This window comes from Diplotaxodon limnothrissa, linkage group LG6, assembly GCF_057381915.1.
Source record: "Diplotaxodon limnothrissa isolate DT_005_m linkage group LG6, D_limnothrissa_male_GT1.1, whole genome shotgun sequence".
NCBI lineage: Eukaryota > Metazoa > Chordata > Actinopteri > Cichliformes > Cichlidae > Diplotaxodon > Diplotaxodon limnothrissa.
This window is the reverse complement of record NC_140601.1, coordinates 41,346,858-41,364,864: the sequence shown is the minus strand read 5'-3', so window position 1 is coordinate 41,364,864 and position 18,007 is coordinate 41,346,858. Positions and strand designations below refer to the sequence as shown.

The following is an 18,007-nucleotide window of genomic DNA, read 5'->3' as shown; positions in this document are numbered from 1 at the left end:
GCTTTACACTTTAAAATCACTTTGACTAGACTACAGCAGACGGAGATGTGATTTCAGTTGGACTTTAAATGCTAAAATGTGACCTGTGTCTCAGTGTGTTCCTCAATTTATTGACCCACTCAGTGGGAATGACTCTAGAAAGGGTGCTGCAGTCGATTGTAAGACCAGGATCGAGTTTCTGCGACTGCCCCATTCACCTGTGCTTTACACCTGCGGAGAGGGGCCAGCTGCACCTCACTATCAGTGTGACCGGACCAACTCTGACATCAGCTATTTATTCATGTTTCTCATTGTGACGCTGTCCTGCTGTCACTCGACAGATCTGAATGTACGTTTTGTTGTCATTTTTATAAAGGTGTAAGAAAGAAGCGTCTCTCTGTTTGTGTGTTGCATTCTGCTCATTTTAATGCAAACCGCAGGGATGCTTGGCCTTATTTCTACTTTCAGCATCACCACCTGGCCTCTGTACTGTCCCAACTTTAGTTTTCTTCTTTTTTTGGTTGGCTATTCCTGGCCAACCATGCTATACCCCTCTCATCCCTTTCCTTCTGATTTGAGATTGCGGTGGAGAGGAAGAGGAGCTGCTGCATCCTGGATATGGGAGCTATCTGAGAGGGAAGACATGACCCAGATATGTCTGCTAGCTAGCTACCTAGCCTTGGTGTTTCAAACTGCTAGAACTGCAGCTTTCCTCTGCAGTGGCTGCATTGTGATCCCAATGCCAGAGGAAGGAGGAGGTAGGCTGTGTGGGTTATTGACCAGGGGAGGGCTGGTGCAGGACAGATGTCTCGCTGTGGGGAATCACCTGTTTGCGTGTGTGGATGTGGACGTCCTGAGCTGCTGGGCAGGGCAGTGGGTGCGGTGTGAGGCGGACATGGGAAACTGGGTTAAATTCCAGGCATTCTCCTACATCTGAAGCCGCACTGTTTCTGGTTTGTCTTTTCTACAACTTATCTCACATCTTGTGTGTGTGAGCGAGTCCTTTGCCAAGCCTACTGGCTATGGAAAAACAATTTAACTGGATTTAATTTGTTGCCCCCCTCCTCCTCCCCACCCACCCACTCCTCCTCCTTCCTCTTCCCTCCTTCCCCACAGTTATTTCTTACGTCTGGGAGGTTGGGGGAATTCAGCTTGTTTAGTAACTCCGTGCCGAGTCTGATGTAGCTTTGGAGGTTAGACAGGCCCGGTTTCATGGCAGCTTAAAGGCCTCGAATCATGTTGGCATCATCACGAGAGAGTAAACAATTCCCAACTGATTTAGAAGAACGTTTTCCAGGACACATCAGAAACCGATGTAGAAGTGTCACTCGTATCCTGGTTGCCTTTAGATCACTCTGGGCTCTTTGCTCTAAAGGGTTAATAAGGCACAATGAAACCAGTTGCCTAGAGCCCTGACCACTTTTTTCCATTCTTGCTGGAAAGTTTCCAGTGCTATTTATATGAAACCTCAGGCCCCACAATCAAGCAACCCACTTGGCCGGGATCAAGTATTATCCATTATCCCGAAATTCAGCTTCACTCAAAGAGTACTGCATTAAAAAACCATCAGAAATGGCAGAGACATGCTGGAATCGGTGGTCCGTATCATCTCTGTGGACACAGAACTATCTGCAGCGAACAAGTAGGCAACATGTACAAGCAGCACTGGAGAAATCAATCCACATGACCTAACGACTGTTGTATAACCAAAGAAAATACAGCACATCTAATCTGCCCCGGATCTGATAGATGTGTAGTAAAAGACCAGATATGTGAAGAGAACCAAACTGGGTTTTTTTTTATTCTTTTCAAATCCATGTTCACAGGGGCCGATGTTTAGTTTTGACCATAATATCATCATATTTTAAAGTAAGATTAATACCGGTATTATTTACAGAAGCCTTGAAGGCGTAGTCAAAGTGTTCGGCTCTGTGTGAGTGAGTGGTTTAAGTGAAAACTACAACTTAAGAACTCTATACTACTATTATTGTTCAATTTTCTGTGAGTATAAGCTGTTTAATGTGGTCTTATTAAAACACAATCCCAGGAGAGGGCAGTCAACGACACAACTGAACCCATCAAACATCTGCAGCTTATCAGGAGACACAAACACACAAATACAGTGCATGGTTGCTCTTTTATTCACACTTTAATAAAGGTTTCTAATAAAAGATGGATTTGCCTTTCCTTGTTTCTGTCACATATTCACTGTTACAACACTGTACATGTATGTACTGTATCTGTACATGGTAAACATGGTAAACACGTCCAAAGTTAAAAACTGTGTGGCTCAGAGGATGAAATTTGGATCAATTTTGCGCTGTCTTCTTTTTATGAGGGGCAGTCAATCAGAAGACAGTTGGGTTGCAGGGGGGAGGAGCCAAACTGAATGTGTGCTGTGTTGTAGCTTTTGGCTCATCGTTAGCTAGCACCCTTGTATCCAGGGGTGAGGTATAAAATATGAATCCCTGTAGAGTTACTATAGATACAAAAAAAACCCCACACCTTTAAAACAGATGATAAATTCTGTGGTAAAGTTGGAGAATTAACACGCGAGTCTGTGGGGACCCACTCACTTTCAGCCGGCCTCATGTGGCCATCAGAGGACCTGCAGCCTTGGTGGCCACTGCCTGTTTTCCACTTAGATCATTAGTTCAGACTGCAGGATACACACCTGCAGTGTGTGTCGGCTCCTGGACAGATGTGCATCTATCTCGTGGGCGTAACTTTTATAGTGGGCGTGTCCGGATGTCCTGATGTCAGCTGCTGAATTCATGGTAACTGTGACATCTTTGATATTGAACACATTTGAAACAAAAAGAATGCGTTAAGGTTCCAGTTTACTCACAAATATCGAGCCTGTGCTCATAAAAAAGGTTAATTTTTATTTTTCGTATGTTTTTCACAGAATCAGGATAAAAGCTGATTTTGGACCGAGTGTCAGTGCCGTCACTGCGCCCCCCTCCTCTTCCTCCTCCTCCTCTCAGCAGACGGACGCATCCATGGAGATCCTGTGCAGCCTTCCTCAGCATTACCACTTCCAAAACCACATTCCAACATGACATAAGAAGACAGACCGGCTTTTCTAAGCAGCAGCTCGAAGCCTTTTGGTCCGTTTCTTTCTTTCCTTTCTTTTTCTTTTTCTCAGCATCCCATTAGCGGTGCCAATCTTAACTTTCTGCCCGCTTCCTCTCTCACTTCTTTACCCGTCTCCGGGAGAGAAGTCAGTTCCCCGGGAATTAAAGGAGGTCGTTGGGTTTTCTTCTTTTCCTTTTCGCTTCTTTTTGGTACTTCTTGGATGCGCATGGATGTGGCAGCAGCGGAAGCGGGGACGTCTCTGCCGGGTATCCGACTCCGGAATCGGGCGAAGCAAGTGATGCCGAATCAGAAGAAGGTGAAAGCGCGGCGGAAACGGCGAAAGGAGCTGGTTTTAATCCAGATCTGCTTGTTCGGCGGTTTGCTCCTGGTCGTTAAAGGGTTTTCCTCCTTAGCGGAAAATTCAGGTGAGAAATCAGCGTTTGCTGAATTCGCCCTCAGCGATACAGCCTTCTCTTTTACTTCCTCCACGTGTTTGCCTTTTATTTCCTCCCCCTTTCTCCATCTAACACAGAATTTAAACACGGCATCGCGGAAACTGTAGAAATGTACAGTGTTGTAAATATTGTGTGTGTTTTTTTTACAAAACAGACACTTTATTGCTGGCTGCATTCCATTTGGTCAACAATCAGGAAACGAGGGGTGAATGAGTAGAGAAGTGAAACCTGCTAATAACTGTAATAATGATACAAGAAACAGAGAAGTAGAAATAACTGTAATGTTCAAATGTCGAATTGCTCCATGTTGTTAATATTCCTCTAACTTAGCAACTGTACCCAAACGTCATCACCCATGCGGTACAGTGCCGTATAATGCGCACTCGTGTGAGCTTCAACTATGGGAAACTATTCATGGCTGAGGAATGCAGAGGATCCTGCGTGTTCAGGTGTTTCAGCTGCAGACAGGGAAATGAGGGCAGCGAGCCCCAGGGTATATAAGCCCGCCTGCACCTCTCCAGGTTACTGCAAATGGTTATCAATCAGCCAGCCATTCCTTATTACAGACTCTGCGGTGGAGATGTTAAAAGAAGAGTCGTATAAAATAAAAGCACAGGAAGAAAGACGCGTTCATATGTAAAAGTCACCTTCCTACATAAAAGTGTGCAGTGTCTCTGCGGCTCAGTTTGGTAACGTGTGGCACCAAATCTTAAACTTGATAACCTCACAATTAAAGAACAGCCTGGAAATAAAATGATTAAAACTGCTTTAACTTCTGCAGCTACAAAGCGCTGAACCACCCCAGTCTCTTCAGTAAAATTCTCATTAGAAGTATCATACTTGAAGTCTTTGGAAACTTGCGCATATATCAAGTTAGCTTTAACTCACAGACACAAAGATCCTTATGAAACACTTCAAAACAGGGAAATCTGAGACGCCTCCTTTTGTTCTGCAAATCATGACAATACTTTTACAGGTGTTTTATGTAATATCAGCTTGCACACAATAAACAGTCTGCATACATAATATGGTTCACTGGATATTACTGATGTGGTTTGATAGGATTTCTTTTTGCTGAAATGATTTGCAGCAGCACAACATCTGCACGCCTCGACTTGATGCCTGCATGTTCCTCCTCTGTTTTTGTCTGTGTGACTCAGCTAAAGTGAGAAGTATTTATCACTTTCTGTGGACAGAAGGTCTTCGTGAATATTCATACGCTCGTGATTTGTGCATCATCGGTCCTTCCTCCCCACTGTGTTACACGCAAAAGCAGCTCTGCGAGAACAAGAGGCGACACGTTTAATGCATCTACCCTGTCCTGCTGTGTTCATGTTAACTCTTAATCAGCGCACTGGAATATCAATTAAAGTTGATTATTTATGATGCGCCTAATGAAGTTCTGCCAATTTAAGCTTGGTGTTGTGGCTCCGCAAGTGGAGCACTCACCGCCTTAATCATTCCCGCGCTTCCCTTCTTATTCCTCTCCTTCTTCTTCTTCTCCCGGTGCAAGATGGTAAAAGATACGGAGGGTGGGAGGAAGATTGCACCGCTGACACGCACACCTCAGAAAGGCCATAGTGCTTCTGCTGAGCTCTGTGAAGTATGAAATTAATTCATTGGTGTTGCTGCTTTCTTGAAGAATGTGCAGATGTAGCCACAGTGGGAGCCCCCACATTGTGCACTGTTGCTCCACCCGCCCAGAGGATTTAGTTTTGGAAAATCATGAAATTCCCCTTCAATGTATGAATTGTGGGAGATAAAGGGTAGAGGTGGAGGAGAAGGAGGAAGCACCAAATTGACACATCTGTGGAGCTCTGCTCCAGCTGTTGGCTATCCTAACATTACATAAAGAATCAAACTTTAATGTGGCAAAGAATGCAGAACAGGGCATTAAAAATAAATCAAAATGCTTGACATGCACTTTGCTATCTGCAACATCTCTATGGGCTCAAAATGTGGTCATAAATATTTTGTACTTGTAAAAAAGATTTGTATGTGTAAAAAAGATTTGTGTGTGCGTAAAAAAGATTTGTATGTGTAAAAAGAATTTGCGTGTGCGTAAAAAAGATTTGTATGTGTAAAAAAGATTTGTGTGTGCGTAAAAAAGATTTGTGTGTGGACTTAGAAAAAAAAACCCTGCAAGTTACAAGTATGGATTTTTGACCCTATTTTTCTTCCCTTCATCTGATTGGTCAATGTCATGTCAATCACAAATGTAACAATCCAATCAGAGAACAGATGGGTTTGGCTGTCGAGGGGCGCTTTTTTTGAACTGCAGGTCTTTGAAGGGAATAAATGCCCTTTTACATGCAAACCCAGCGTTTTCCTTCATCACCACGAAGGAAAACAGTCTGTGGTTGTCCGAGTTTGGTGATTTTTATGTCACAGGTCTACGTGTTTAATACAGGGACTTCCACAGCCTTTTCAACAGCGCTGCGGACCGCAGGGTGGGGGCGGGCAGTGTTTTGGAAATGACAGTCTTCATTACAAAGCTTTCTTCGTTATGAATTAGCATACATGTTTTTATTGAACATTTGAAGAACTAGCAAAAAAAACAAACTCTTGTAGAGGACATAAAGTCAGAGATAGAAAAGACAAGGAGCAGGTGCATCTAGTACAGGTAGAGCAGCTGCAAAAACCCACAGAGCCCAGCAGCCAGCGTAACAAATTCTGGATCCTTTGCTTTTAGTTAGCATTAGCAGCGTATCCTGCATCCGATGTGAAAGGACTTTTATGCTGCGCACTGTGACTCACAGTAATGGTCCTGGGTCAGCCCTGACTTTGTGTTAAACTAATCCTAAAGTAATAATGTTATTTCTAACCACTGATATACCACAACTTTTTCCTTTCAACAGCTACTGAAAGTTAGGGGACCTAGCTGCTATCGGATATTTATATAGCGATCCTCCAGCTTCAAACGGTATCACCCTTCAAGGACCTGCAGTTCAAAAAAGCGCCCCTCTGACAGCCTAACCCATCTGTTCTCTGATTGGATTGTTACATGTGTGATTGACATGACATTGACCAATCAGATGAAGGGTAGAAAAATAGGGTCAAAAATCCGTACTTGTAACTTGCAGGGGTTTTTTTTCTAAGTCCACACACAAATCTTTTTTACACATACAAATCTTTTTTACGCACACACAAATTCTTTTTACACATACAAATCTTTTTTACACATACAAATCTTTTTTACGCACACACAAATTCTTTTTACACATACAAATCTTTTTTACGCACACACAAATCTTTTTTACACATACAAATCTTTTTTACAAGTACAAAATATTTATGACCACATTTTGAGCCCATACATCTCTGCTAAACTAACAGCTTAAAGGAATACAGCCGAGTCCATGTATGTAAACATGGAAATGAGGAAAGTTTTAGGATTTAGATCCAGAGCAGGATGATGATCAACGGTGAGCACGCCATCTTTACAAAATGATGTCAGTGAAAATGAAAGGAGGATGTGTCCATGAGGTCTCAGAGGATTGCTTCTAAACCACTTCTGAGGAGAAAACAAGCAAATTTCACAGCATTTCATGGAGGATAGTGGAGAAAAGTCTTCTTTACCGATAAATTAAACTTAGAGATTAGTGTCAGTGTGATAAAGGTGTATGTAGGGAGACTAACAGGAGATACTGCAGTGGATTAAACCCTCAGTAACCAGTGTTGGGCAAGTTACTTTGAAAAAGTAATTAATTATAGTTACTAGTTACTTCTTCAGAAAAAGTAAATGAGTTAATTACTTGAAAAGTAACTCAGTTACTAATTACTTTTAGAATCTTGTAACTATTGCGTTACTTTAAAAAAATGTTTAACCCTCTGGAGTCCAGGGTATAATTGGCCATTTTTAACTACTTTTGAATTGTACCTCTATATTTCACCCTTAAAAACTATTTCCTTTGCCTTGTTTGGTATCATCCTTTTCAGCACAACCTCACGTGTCTGAATTTAAAGTTATGTTTTCATTTTGACATACTGTATTAACACAATTGATCTAAAATCAGACAAAAAACATAAAATCCGAGTAGAAAAAGTTATATTTTTTACTGTAACAACCATAAACATGTTTATTGAATCATATTTTATAACTTTAAATGCAAATATAAATTGTCAATTTTAAAATCATACGCACACAAAGTTATTTGCAGCCATTTACCTTTTACCCTCTTGTTTCTTTTTTCAGGTGTTCTGCATTAAATAAGTAACACAAATTATTTGTGCCACTCCAAAAGAAATAATTTCTGTCCACTATAAAGGAGAACATCACAGCCTGATACCTGCAGGTCTGACAGCAGCAGGTGTATCACTCCTGTTTCTACCTGGAGACAGCAGTCGCCTCATTGTTCTGACAACACAAAACTATCCACAACACTACACGCTAACTACACAAGACAACACATTAACTACACACTCCAAACACGCTAAACATCACAAATCTCTCACATCTCCAAACTTGCTCTCTCTCTTTTTCTGCTCTCTCTCTCTCTCTCTCTCTTTTTCTGCTCTCTCTCTCTCTCTCTCTCTCTCTCTCTTTCTCTTTTTCTGCTCTCTCTCTCTCTCTCTCTCTCTCTCTCTCTTTTTCTGCTCTCTCTCTCTCTCTCTCTCTCTCTCTCTCTTTCTCTTTTTCTGCTCTCTCTCTCTCTCTCTCTCTCTCTCTCTTTCTCTTTTTCTGCTCTCTCTCTCTCTCTCTCTCTCTCTCTCTCTTTTTCTGCTCTCTCTCTCTCTCTCTCTCTCTCTCTCTCTTTCTCTTTTTCTGCTCTCTCTCTCTCTCTCTCTCTTTCTCTTTTTCTGCTCTCTCTCTCTCTCTCCATCACTCCTAAAACTTCCCCCTCTTCCTAAACAACCAAATGTCATGTCGCTATATCATTTTTTGATTGGTCGACATGGTGCATTTTTCCACCAACACCAACAGGCTGTTTTTTGTTTTGTTTTTTTATTTTTTGCTCATAAGCAGAGAGGTCTCGCTGCGCTGTCCTTAGACAGTAAACGTGACTAAACTATTGAGGAAAAAACGTCGCGTATATATTATTTATCATGACTTTGGTTTTACGTGGCCTATCAACACAGTTTATAAACTGGTATATATCACCTTGTTGCTTTGTCATCTTGAAGTGGTCATGTGATTGGCTTACCACGACTACTTTATTCATCGTCAGTCAAACAGCAGCACTCATGCGATTGTTTTGCTCCCTGAGCTCCAGGTGTTGTGGGAAAAAGTGATCGTGGGGCAGAAAGTGATTGCGGTAAACTGAAGACGGCTTCAACCATCTGTTTGTTGAAAAGTAGTAACGCCACGGCACTGCATTTTCTTGTTAGTAACGAAAAGGGCGTTGTAACGATAGAAATAGTAATTAGTTAGATTACTCGTTACTGAAAAAAGTAACGCAATTAGTAACGCTGTTACTTGTAACGCTGTTATTCCCATCACTCCCAGTAACACATGTGCCTGACCAAGGAGAAGCTGCACTTCAGAGACATGCTCAATCCTTTGATCTGCATCTTTATGGACAAGTAAAAGATTCTTGACAGGAGAGAAGCCTCCCGGAGCAATGTCCGATGATGGGATAACAGTTATAAAATGGAATCCATTCAGCTCAAGTGATGACGCTTTTAAAGGAAAAATGGGAAGAAAAAATAAAAGTTTTGTATATTTTCCAGTGATTTAACATGCCAATCAAATTCTAAAGCCAGTTATCAGTTGTAATGAAAGAAATACTCATAAAATAAGGAACCTTAATGTACATTTACTGGTATAATAATGAATTGTGTCCTGATAGATTCAACTGGATACAGGGATAGAGGGAGTCTTCTTCACACAAAGGTTAGCCTTGGAGTTCCACAGGGTTCAGTGCTGGGACCACTGCTGTTTACATTAAACATGCTTCCCTTGGGTAATGTTATTTGGGGGGAAAAAGCTGCACGTCTTACGAGTCACAGAGGCCTCTAATTCCTATTTTTCCAATTTTCCTCTACTTTTCTATTTCTAAATTCAGACAAACTGAGATTTTTGTATGTGGCTTTTAAAATCGTACAAACATGGTGTCTGGATGGCATTACCTTGGCCTCCAGTAACACTGTGAGGAATCTTGGAGTCCAGGATATGTCCATCAACACACGCATTAAACAAATATGTAGGACCGCTTTCTTCCATCTGCTCAACATTGCTAAAATTAGAAACATCCTGTCTCCGAGTGATGCTGAAAATCTAGTTTTGTATGTTTGTTTCTTCCACACTGAGCTTTTATTTTATTTTTTTGTTCCATCCACCTATTGTGCAAATAATTAAAGAATGCATGTAAGTGTTGGACTTGGAACTTCAGTGTGGTTCTTGAATTTAGAACCTAGATGTGTTAGACTTAATGTGATTACAGTTTGGGAAATGTTACACCCAAGACTGCTTATACCTCACTTTCACTCCCAGCACCAGGCTAATGGGTTGGAAATGGAGTGAAAGTGGGTACAGAGAGGATACAGACTGGAGACAGACACGACAACAACACGATCTCCCATTGACTCCTATATCCAAATTTGCATTATCAGTTAACCAGGAAGCGTGTCTGTGGACTGTGGAGACCATGCAGACTCCACACCAAGGTTATAATAGTTAATTAACATGAAACTAGAAAACTAAAGCTAAACGTGAGAGAATCTTTTTAATTACCTGAAATAAAAGTTAAATGAAATGTAAGAAAACAGTAAAAGTAACAAAAAAATATTTTACACTAAGCTAAAATTTGTCAACATGGCCTGCATGAAGATGCTTTGGTGCACTTGTTTCAAAACTATAAGAGCTCACTTTGCAAAATCAACACTTTATGCCGTTTTTTTCCTCCAGCCATGTCCAGTATATGTTCAAGCCTGTCTTATGTTTTTGCATGCAGCTGCCTGCCCCTGTATGTCATTTTTGCATTGTAGCACCTTCTAATATGTGTCAAATGGACATCTTGGAGTCTGACTAGCACGAGGAGCAACCTTACACAGTATATTATACAATGAACTTCAAGGTTTTTTAGAAGCAGCTAAATTTCCTTAGTGACAAAAGTTCAGTAATTTGTATCTGGATGTTGCACTGAACCCTCCCATCACTCTCTTTTGTCTCCATTCAGGTTTTGATGTCTCCAGCCACAGCAGCGAGGACCAGGAGAGGTGGATCGGAAGGAGGCTGCTGCAGGACACGGACAACAACAGCAGCGAGGAGACAGATTTACAAAAAGGAACAAAGAACTGCACTCCTCCAGGTAAGACAAGATGAAAGAGGACACCCAAGTGCGCTCCCCCCTCCCTCTCTCCCCACTTTCTTCTTCCCCAGAACAAAGAGAGGGAGACCAAACCATCCTCACCACTCCCTGTCCCTTCTGCCCACCCCCACATTTTGACTTCCTAATGTGGGGTAACCCAAATTGTGAGGTCAGATGATTTCCCACGAGCGCACGCAGCAGCAGGCGGTGACATTCTGGCTGCCTCAGCGGTTTTCACACTCAGCCTTCGTCACATTTTTTTAGGATCCTGCAGATTTCATTCTCACTCCCTGCACCTAGCTTCCCCTCTCTGTCTCACACCGACTCTCTGTCATTCTTTCCCTTCTTTTTCCCCTCACATTTTTTTTTCCTGGCAGATTTTAAAAGGCAGAAAAAAAAACCCTGTTTCCACGGCAACCTTTTTGTCCCGTCATTGTCGAACATGTGAGGATGCTTCGTTTGTGAAGTTTCAAGTCACTTTTGCAAGGCTAGAAATCAGCCACTTGTAATTAGTTTTTCGGCATCACATTAAACTGATTGGAGAAACTAAAGTAGCTGAAAAACTGCAGTTCCTCTAATGGCCACTTGAGGCCGACTCTAACAGTGGGTCAGTCCCCATAGACCCCACATGTTAAAATCCTCCTTTACAGCAGCTTTGAGTTGCCACTTTGTGACAGCTGTATCTCACCTATTTAAGACCACAATGAACCCATGCGTAGATGTTGTTGACACAGACAGCTGGGGGCCATCTTCTACACTTCAACTCTGCTTTTTGGAGTTACTGAAGAGGGTTTGTGATGTTGGTGCCTTTTAGATATTTATTAACATGACAAGTAAAATGGCTTTTTGTGCAGTGCAGACTGTCCAAGAAGTCTGTGATCCTGTTTTGATGAGTGAAATTCTACTATTTTAATTGTCCATTAGCAGGTATCTGTGTGATTCACATATACGCTCTATGGACAAGTCGACAGCTTTCATGCAAACTATGTGTGACCATGACAACCTGCTAGTGACTAAGGACTAATCACAAGGAGGGTGTTGGTATGACACTGTATACCTCCTTGCAACCAATTTCATGTTAGAGCCTGGCAGCAACCTCCAGCAACTGGTCAGGTGATACACATGTTTCTCTAGTGGCCGGTGGTTTCCAGGGGGTCCCTGACCAGTCTCTAGGACTGTGTAACGGGACCTTAACACTTAATAATAATTTATCCTTTTTTACCATAGAGGGGATAAATATTTCTATATCTAAGCTAAAGAATTAAAGCTAAAAGTTTGAGGCATGGAAACATTGACGAAAGGTGAATGGTGACACAGATGGCAGTAGCTGCTAGCTGTCTGCTAGGTTTTACCTCAGCTACTTGGAGTCACCGAACCAGATCTGTGGACTGTGTTTGTGCTGTTGGTGCCTTTTGAATCATTTTGCAGGAATGTGGCTTCCTGTCGGGTTAGTTATATCAGAAATATGTTCTCTAACGAGGCTAGCAATTAGACTGTTTTTATCCAACAAACTGTCTAATGAAGCGTGCAACACTGCAGCATCCAGCATGCTAAAAATGGGAATTTGACTACAGCCATCTTTCATATACAGTCTGTGGGTGTAATGCATCCTTAGGCAACCTTGTAGTCTCACCATCAGCTTCTCTGTTGCTATTTTTAAAAGTAAATGGACTGAAATGAGACGTTCGGTGCTGCTATAAGTGATGTGGAGAAAGGTGACATTTGTCTCTTACCTTGAGCGGAGACGATTGTCCTCCCTTCAGAGGGTGAGGCGGTCCTTGGTGAGCTCGTTAAGCAAAATGGCCATCATCAATCTCCTTTCTCACCCTCTCAAGGTCGTCACTGTCATCTATAAAGAGAGCCGAGGTCAAGGTTCAACTTATTCCCTTCTCCTGCTGATTATACTGTAGCTGTTCTCCTCTCTCTGCTAAATTTAAAGCTCACGCTCCGGTGGCTTCAGCCCCCAGATTCCTCCTGAGGACAGCAAGGTTTTTGCTAAATAACCTCTATTTTATGAAAGTCTTGCGCCATTCTAGTCATTTCTGCTTGAATCTGGATTAAGGCACATTTGGCGTACTCGTATGAGAACTTGTTGAGTCATCCTACATCTGACCTCTGAGTGGAAATTGTTGGCGTGTTTTTGAAAAGTGCAGGATGTGTAGAAGAAGTAGAGAAAGCAGTACATGTTTGTATTTTATGATGTATTTTATGTAGATCAGTGACATAGTAAGTAGGGATATGAAGGAGACTTATTTAGTACGCTGTCATGGATGAAGCTGTAGTTTGTGTCCAATCGCAGACCTGCTATTATTGTTCACTGTAGTGAATCATAAGGAATCTCCAAAGAGGACACACCATGTTATTAGCGGTGGGGCGTCGTGCTGTACCTGTGATGTATGTGAAAATAGTCCGCTGAAGGATAAGACGTCTGGCGAATGGCCTCAAGAGTTCACGAGGCTAGCAGTTCATGGTTGCATTAGCATGAAAAACCAGAATCTTCGCCAACTATCGGTGGTCAATTCACACTCTAGGAAATGAAAGCAGCACGTTTTGATGAATAGAAGAATGCAGACTGATGTTAGCCACTTCTGGCACTTATAAATCTGTTACATTAGAAAATTGTTCTGCAGCCCAGATGTGGCTGCTACAACACACCTGACATCTGGCCCATGTTGGGTGGACCTGTGGATGAGGTAAGCCAGCCAGACACATGACTCAAAGTAGTCTGTAAAGGCCCATAGATAAGTATAACTAACTATATCTGCAGGCAGTGCTTGGGCCAAAAAGCCCATAGCTATCTTAGTACTAAGGAGGAGGTGATCACAACCACTCAAGATAATGTTTGTGATTCCAAGTGCCTATCAGAAGCAGCTCATATACAGTAAATTACTGCTCACCTAGCATTCTGGTGGTGGTGGGGGGTAAACAGTCCCAGGAAACAGGATTTCAGTGCAGATGTGAGGTCTCTAATCAGTTCTTAAACCAAGCACTTTCTTAAAATGCTTGGTACATCCTTCTCATTCCGTTGTTATACTCCACACCTGAGCCAGTCGTAATAGTGACAGAGCCCGGTCCAGGATCTGAACACAGCTTGATCTTAGTAAGGGGATGCGCCACATGAGTTAGGGTTAGTTAGTTAGCTTGAACATGTTGCCATAACTCCACCACCATGTCTCCCTTGACTGATCTCGACAGCCCTACCAAGGAGTTGAAGCAGCACTCCAGATGTTAGCAGGCCTTCCAAACTGGGAAATCTGTCTCATGTTGCTCACCCATTCTTTCTGCTGTTTGTCTTCTGATCCAGGAAGACCGTTTACCTTTCTGCTTTTCCTTCAGAACAAATATAGCACCATTAACGAAGAGACCCTAGCATTGCACTGTGCAGTATTTTGATTTGTACAGTGCTGCACACACCTCTTTTTCTTCACATTTCCTTGGAAAATATTAAATGAGTGCTGCACGCTGTGAACTCTCTTGGGCAGCTCTTGTAATTTCTGTTAGTAGTCTTCAGGAATAGTTCTCCGGGTTTCTTGAAATCTCTTCTTTGAATTCTTTATCTTCTGTCAGGATGATTCAACACAATAATGTTAATGTCCGGGCTCTGGGGAAGTTTTTTTCTGTTAGTGTGTTTGGGATCAATCAGCCAGCTTTCACCACATGTTGGTTCAGAATCTGACTTTTCTGTGTTCACAATTCCTTTAATTTTGAAAAGATCTCCAACATCACTGGCTGACATTCAGCCTCAAACGTGACAGAGCCTCCACCGTGTTTACAGACGCCTGTAGACGGTCACTGTTGTACCTCTCTCCTGACCAAATCTCACTCCACTGATTTTAAGTCTAGTTCTTATGTCATTTGGGATACCTCCGGCTTTTCTCCGTTTCCTTTCCTGAAAAATGACTTCTTGAAAGCCACCCTGTCATTGATGATTGATTTCTGATGAGTCTCTATTGAACAGTAGATGGATCAGTAGCTAGATTTGCTGCTATTTCTCCAGAAGATGGCTTTCAGATATTGTTGATCTGTAGTAGGTAGTTTTTAAACTTGATGCGTCTTCTTTTGTAGGCCACTTGTCCAATTAGACATTTTTTGTGATGTTTATGTGTGGACACAAAACTGATTCAATCCTCTGAAATCCTCTGAAAATGGTCAGGTACAAGGAGTTGAGTGAAAATGAGTGAAAAAGTAGACAATGTCTAAAGTAAAGATCTTCAGAAAGCTGAAAAACTATTGTTCAAGACCAGTTTAAGAAATAAAGAAAGTCTGGCTCCTTGGAATTAAAATATAAAGTTGTGAACGGGGGTGCAAAATACAGTATGTTAGCTCCTCTTTGCAACCTGTTGTTGTTTAACAGAGATTAGTGTGCTGCACCAACATTATCCCAAATTACAACTTAGACATCCATCTCACAAATGGTCAGGAAAATCTGGTTCCTGATAGGTTGGGCTCCACTAAAAACAGCCTGCTGTGGAAAATGGTTTACAGTTTCCAAGAAGTGAATTTAGACCCGTGTCAATGTGATGGAAATGCACTCAGTTCCTTGTCTCTGGGTAAAGTTCCTGTGGTGGAAACTGGGCTCTTCATAACTTGCATAGTCTCACATCAAAAGCAAAAATTTCAGCATTTCTGAGGATGAGAAGCAGCTGGTGTTTCCATCCATGTCATTGTGCAACTTTTAATTTACTATCGGGACTGGTTTTATTAACTTCCACTCAAACGGCTAATCGAGTGATCAGCTGGTTTCGTGTGGGATCGTGTAGCAGCTTGCACATGCATTTGTGCACAGCAGAGTGTGTGTGTGAGTTATTTCCACAGCTTGCCACAGTGTACAGCACAAGGCTGGCTGATGAGGAAGTATCCCAACATGAGCTCTGTGTTCTGGGAGGATGCAGCGCGGCAGAGGCACTGACTGATTGTTGCCTGAAATTAGAGACCTGCTGATCAAGTGCTCGAAAGATGATGGAGAGAGAGCGAGAGAGGCCCTCATTTGCTAATTTCCCCTTCCAGCCACACATGAAACAAGCTATCATACTCGTCATTACTTCTCTCTTCGTGATTTTAATTACGAGGACCCCGCTGCTTCTTTTTATTTCAGGCACTTGTTTATGCCTTCTTTCCATCACCACGCCATTTTTTAGTCAAGGGGAAAAAGAAAGGGAAGCACAGCCAGTGGCTGGTAGTAACGTTTGAGAATAATGTGTCACCTTTGGTAATTATTTCTTTGCCCATTTGATCTTTTTGGCCATGCTCTGAAAATATCAAGGAGAGTTTGCCTAGAAAATGTCTGTAGAGAGGTGGCTGTGTGTTTGCTGTGTAGGTGAGAACGAGCAGTCTTATTCAGAACGAGCCCTCTCTGTGCGGCTCCTGACCTTCCTTTTATCATGAAAAACAAGAGTGTTTCATTTTGGTGACTTTGCTGCCCAGATCCAGCCCTTCCATGCATGAATAATGACAGCCTGTCATTGCTGAGTCACTATTTGATTCAAACTAGTCTCAAACTTGCTTCTTGTTTTGGAGGAAGTATTTAATGGCCATGGACTGCATATAAAAGATGAGTTATTGCTTCCTGGTTTGAAAAGTACCTGAATACTTTCTCATGGCCAGCAGGGATCTATGGGAAACCAGGTTTACTGCTCACTCCAATCTGAGGGCCTCAGGAAACAATTTCCTGATGAGTTTCTGCTAGTCTCCCGTCTTACTGATTAAGATTTTTCGACCTCGTTCTCTTCACATTTGGTTTCCAAACATCACAACAACAAAAAAAGCTTAGCTCAATGCTGTAAGCAGGACCTTACTAACCAATGGCTTATATGGGGTTGTGAAGGTGGCAGTAGGGCTGGGTATCGTCACTGATTTCTAGAATCGATTCAATTCCGATTCACAAGGTCCCGAATCGATTCGATCCACGATTCGATTTAATTCGATTTGATTCGATTCGATTCTGGGAAATTTTGACAGTCAGAAATATTATAATTCAGATCAGTACATTTACATATTTTTGTATCTATTAAAAGGAAGCTGACACACGCAAGACTTTATCAAAGGTGTGAGCATCACAGCAGATGCCTTTGTGTCAAAGTAGCTGAAGATAAAACACAGAAAAACATGAAGGTGATTTTCCTGTTCTGGGATTTTATAAAAATATTCTGCAGTACATCAAAAACGAAAGAAAACCATTAATCAACATATGAACATCACCTCTGAAGTTACAGCGGTTTTATTAGAGACACAGCGTTTTGCATTTTGCTTAATTTTAAAAAGTTTAAATTTGTTCAATATTGAACGGCAGAAATTAGGTTTACTTTTCGGAAGTAAGTAAAAGGGAAAAAAAAACGTCGGCCGACAGCGCTGTAAACAACGGTAGACTTGTGCGTAACAAGCAAGCGAATAATGCAGAAAAGAGAGAGAGAGAGAGCTGTGCATGAAGTGTGATTTTTATCCTGAAAAGTCAGCAAAAGTCAGAGGGAATTCATGACGATGTTTATGTGAAGCGTGGTTTGGATCTTCTTTTGCTGCTGGTTCGGTCAATATTGTTTGGAGAGAGATAAAACTAACAGCCATATGATCAGGCAAAAAGGGCGTAAACACACAGCGCGGACCCGCGGATCAGAATCAGCGAGCTGTCGGCTTTCAGCCCCGACCGTCAGCTGAGAAAAGCGACATCTAACTGATCCTGATCCGTCGGCGCTGTGTGTTTACGTCTTTGTGCAGAAGCCGTGCACCTGCTCTCATTTACTGTCTTAGCTGTTTGGTGGTTGTTGAAATTTTGTGATCTTTCACCTGAGATTCTGGCATTTCGGGCAAAATAAATTAATATTAAAAAATCGATTCAGGATTTTAATGAATCGATTTTACGTTATCCAAGCTAGAATCGATTTTAATCGATAAATCGATTATAAAAACCCACCCCTAGGTGGCAGTCAAAGCTGATGTCCAAACATCCCTCAGCCACTTTTTCCAGCTCTTCTAGGGCAACACAAAGACATTCCCAAACCAGCCGAGAAACATAATCTCTCCAGTGTGTCCTGGCATAGCGCTGAGAGGAGGCCCTGCCCGAAACACCTCATCTAAGAGGCGTTCATCCAGAAGACGTTTTGTTCAGATATCCAAACACCTCAATTGCCTCCTTTTGATGTTGATGAATATGGGTTCTACTCAGAGTCCTCCCAAATAACCAAAGCGTATTTCTTCTGCTTGTATCTCCACTCTATTTCTTTGGTAACAGCTCAAGAGCTTAGTTAAGGT

General features: G+C 42.0%; 1 protein-coding gene across 2 annotated transcripts in view; it reads left to right on the top strand.

Moving 5' to 3' along the window:
• The first annotated feature begins 3,277 nt into the window (after nucleotides 1–3,277).
• LOC146631255 (sodium/potassium/calcium exchanger 3-like) overlaps nucleotides 3,278–18,007 on the top strand; it is a 56,910-nt gene continuing 42,180 nt past the window's right edge. The window contains exons 1-2 of one of the 2 annotated variants that reach the window (XM_085356473.1): nucleotides 3,278–3,482; nucleotides 10,631–10,762. In XM_085356473.1, the coding sequence (XP_085212599.1) occupies nucleotides 3,278–3,482; nucleotides 10,631–10,762 (337 nt within the window). Of the gene's footprint in view, nucleotides 3,496–10,630; nucleotides 10,763–18,007 lie in introns of both variants that reach the window. The other variant, XM_085356475.1, reaches the window with a different exon arrangement.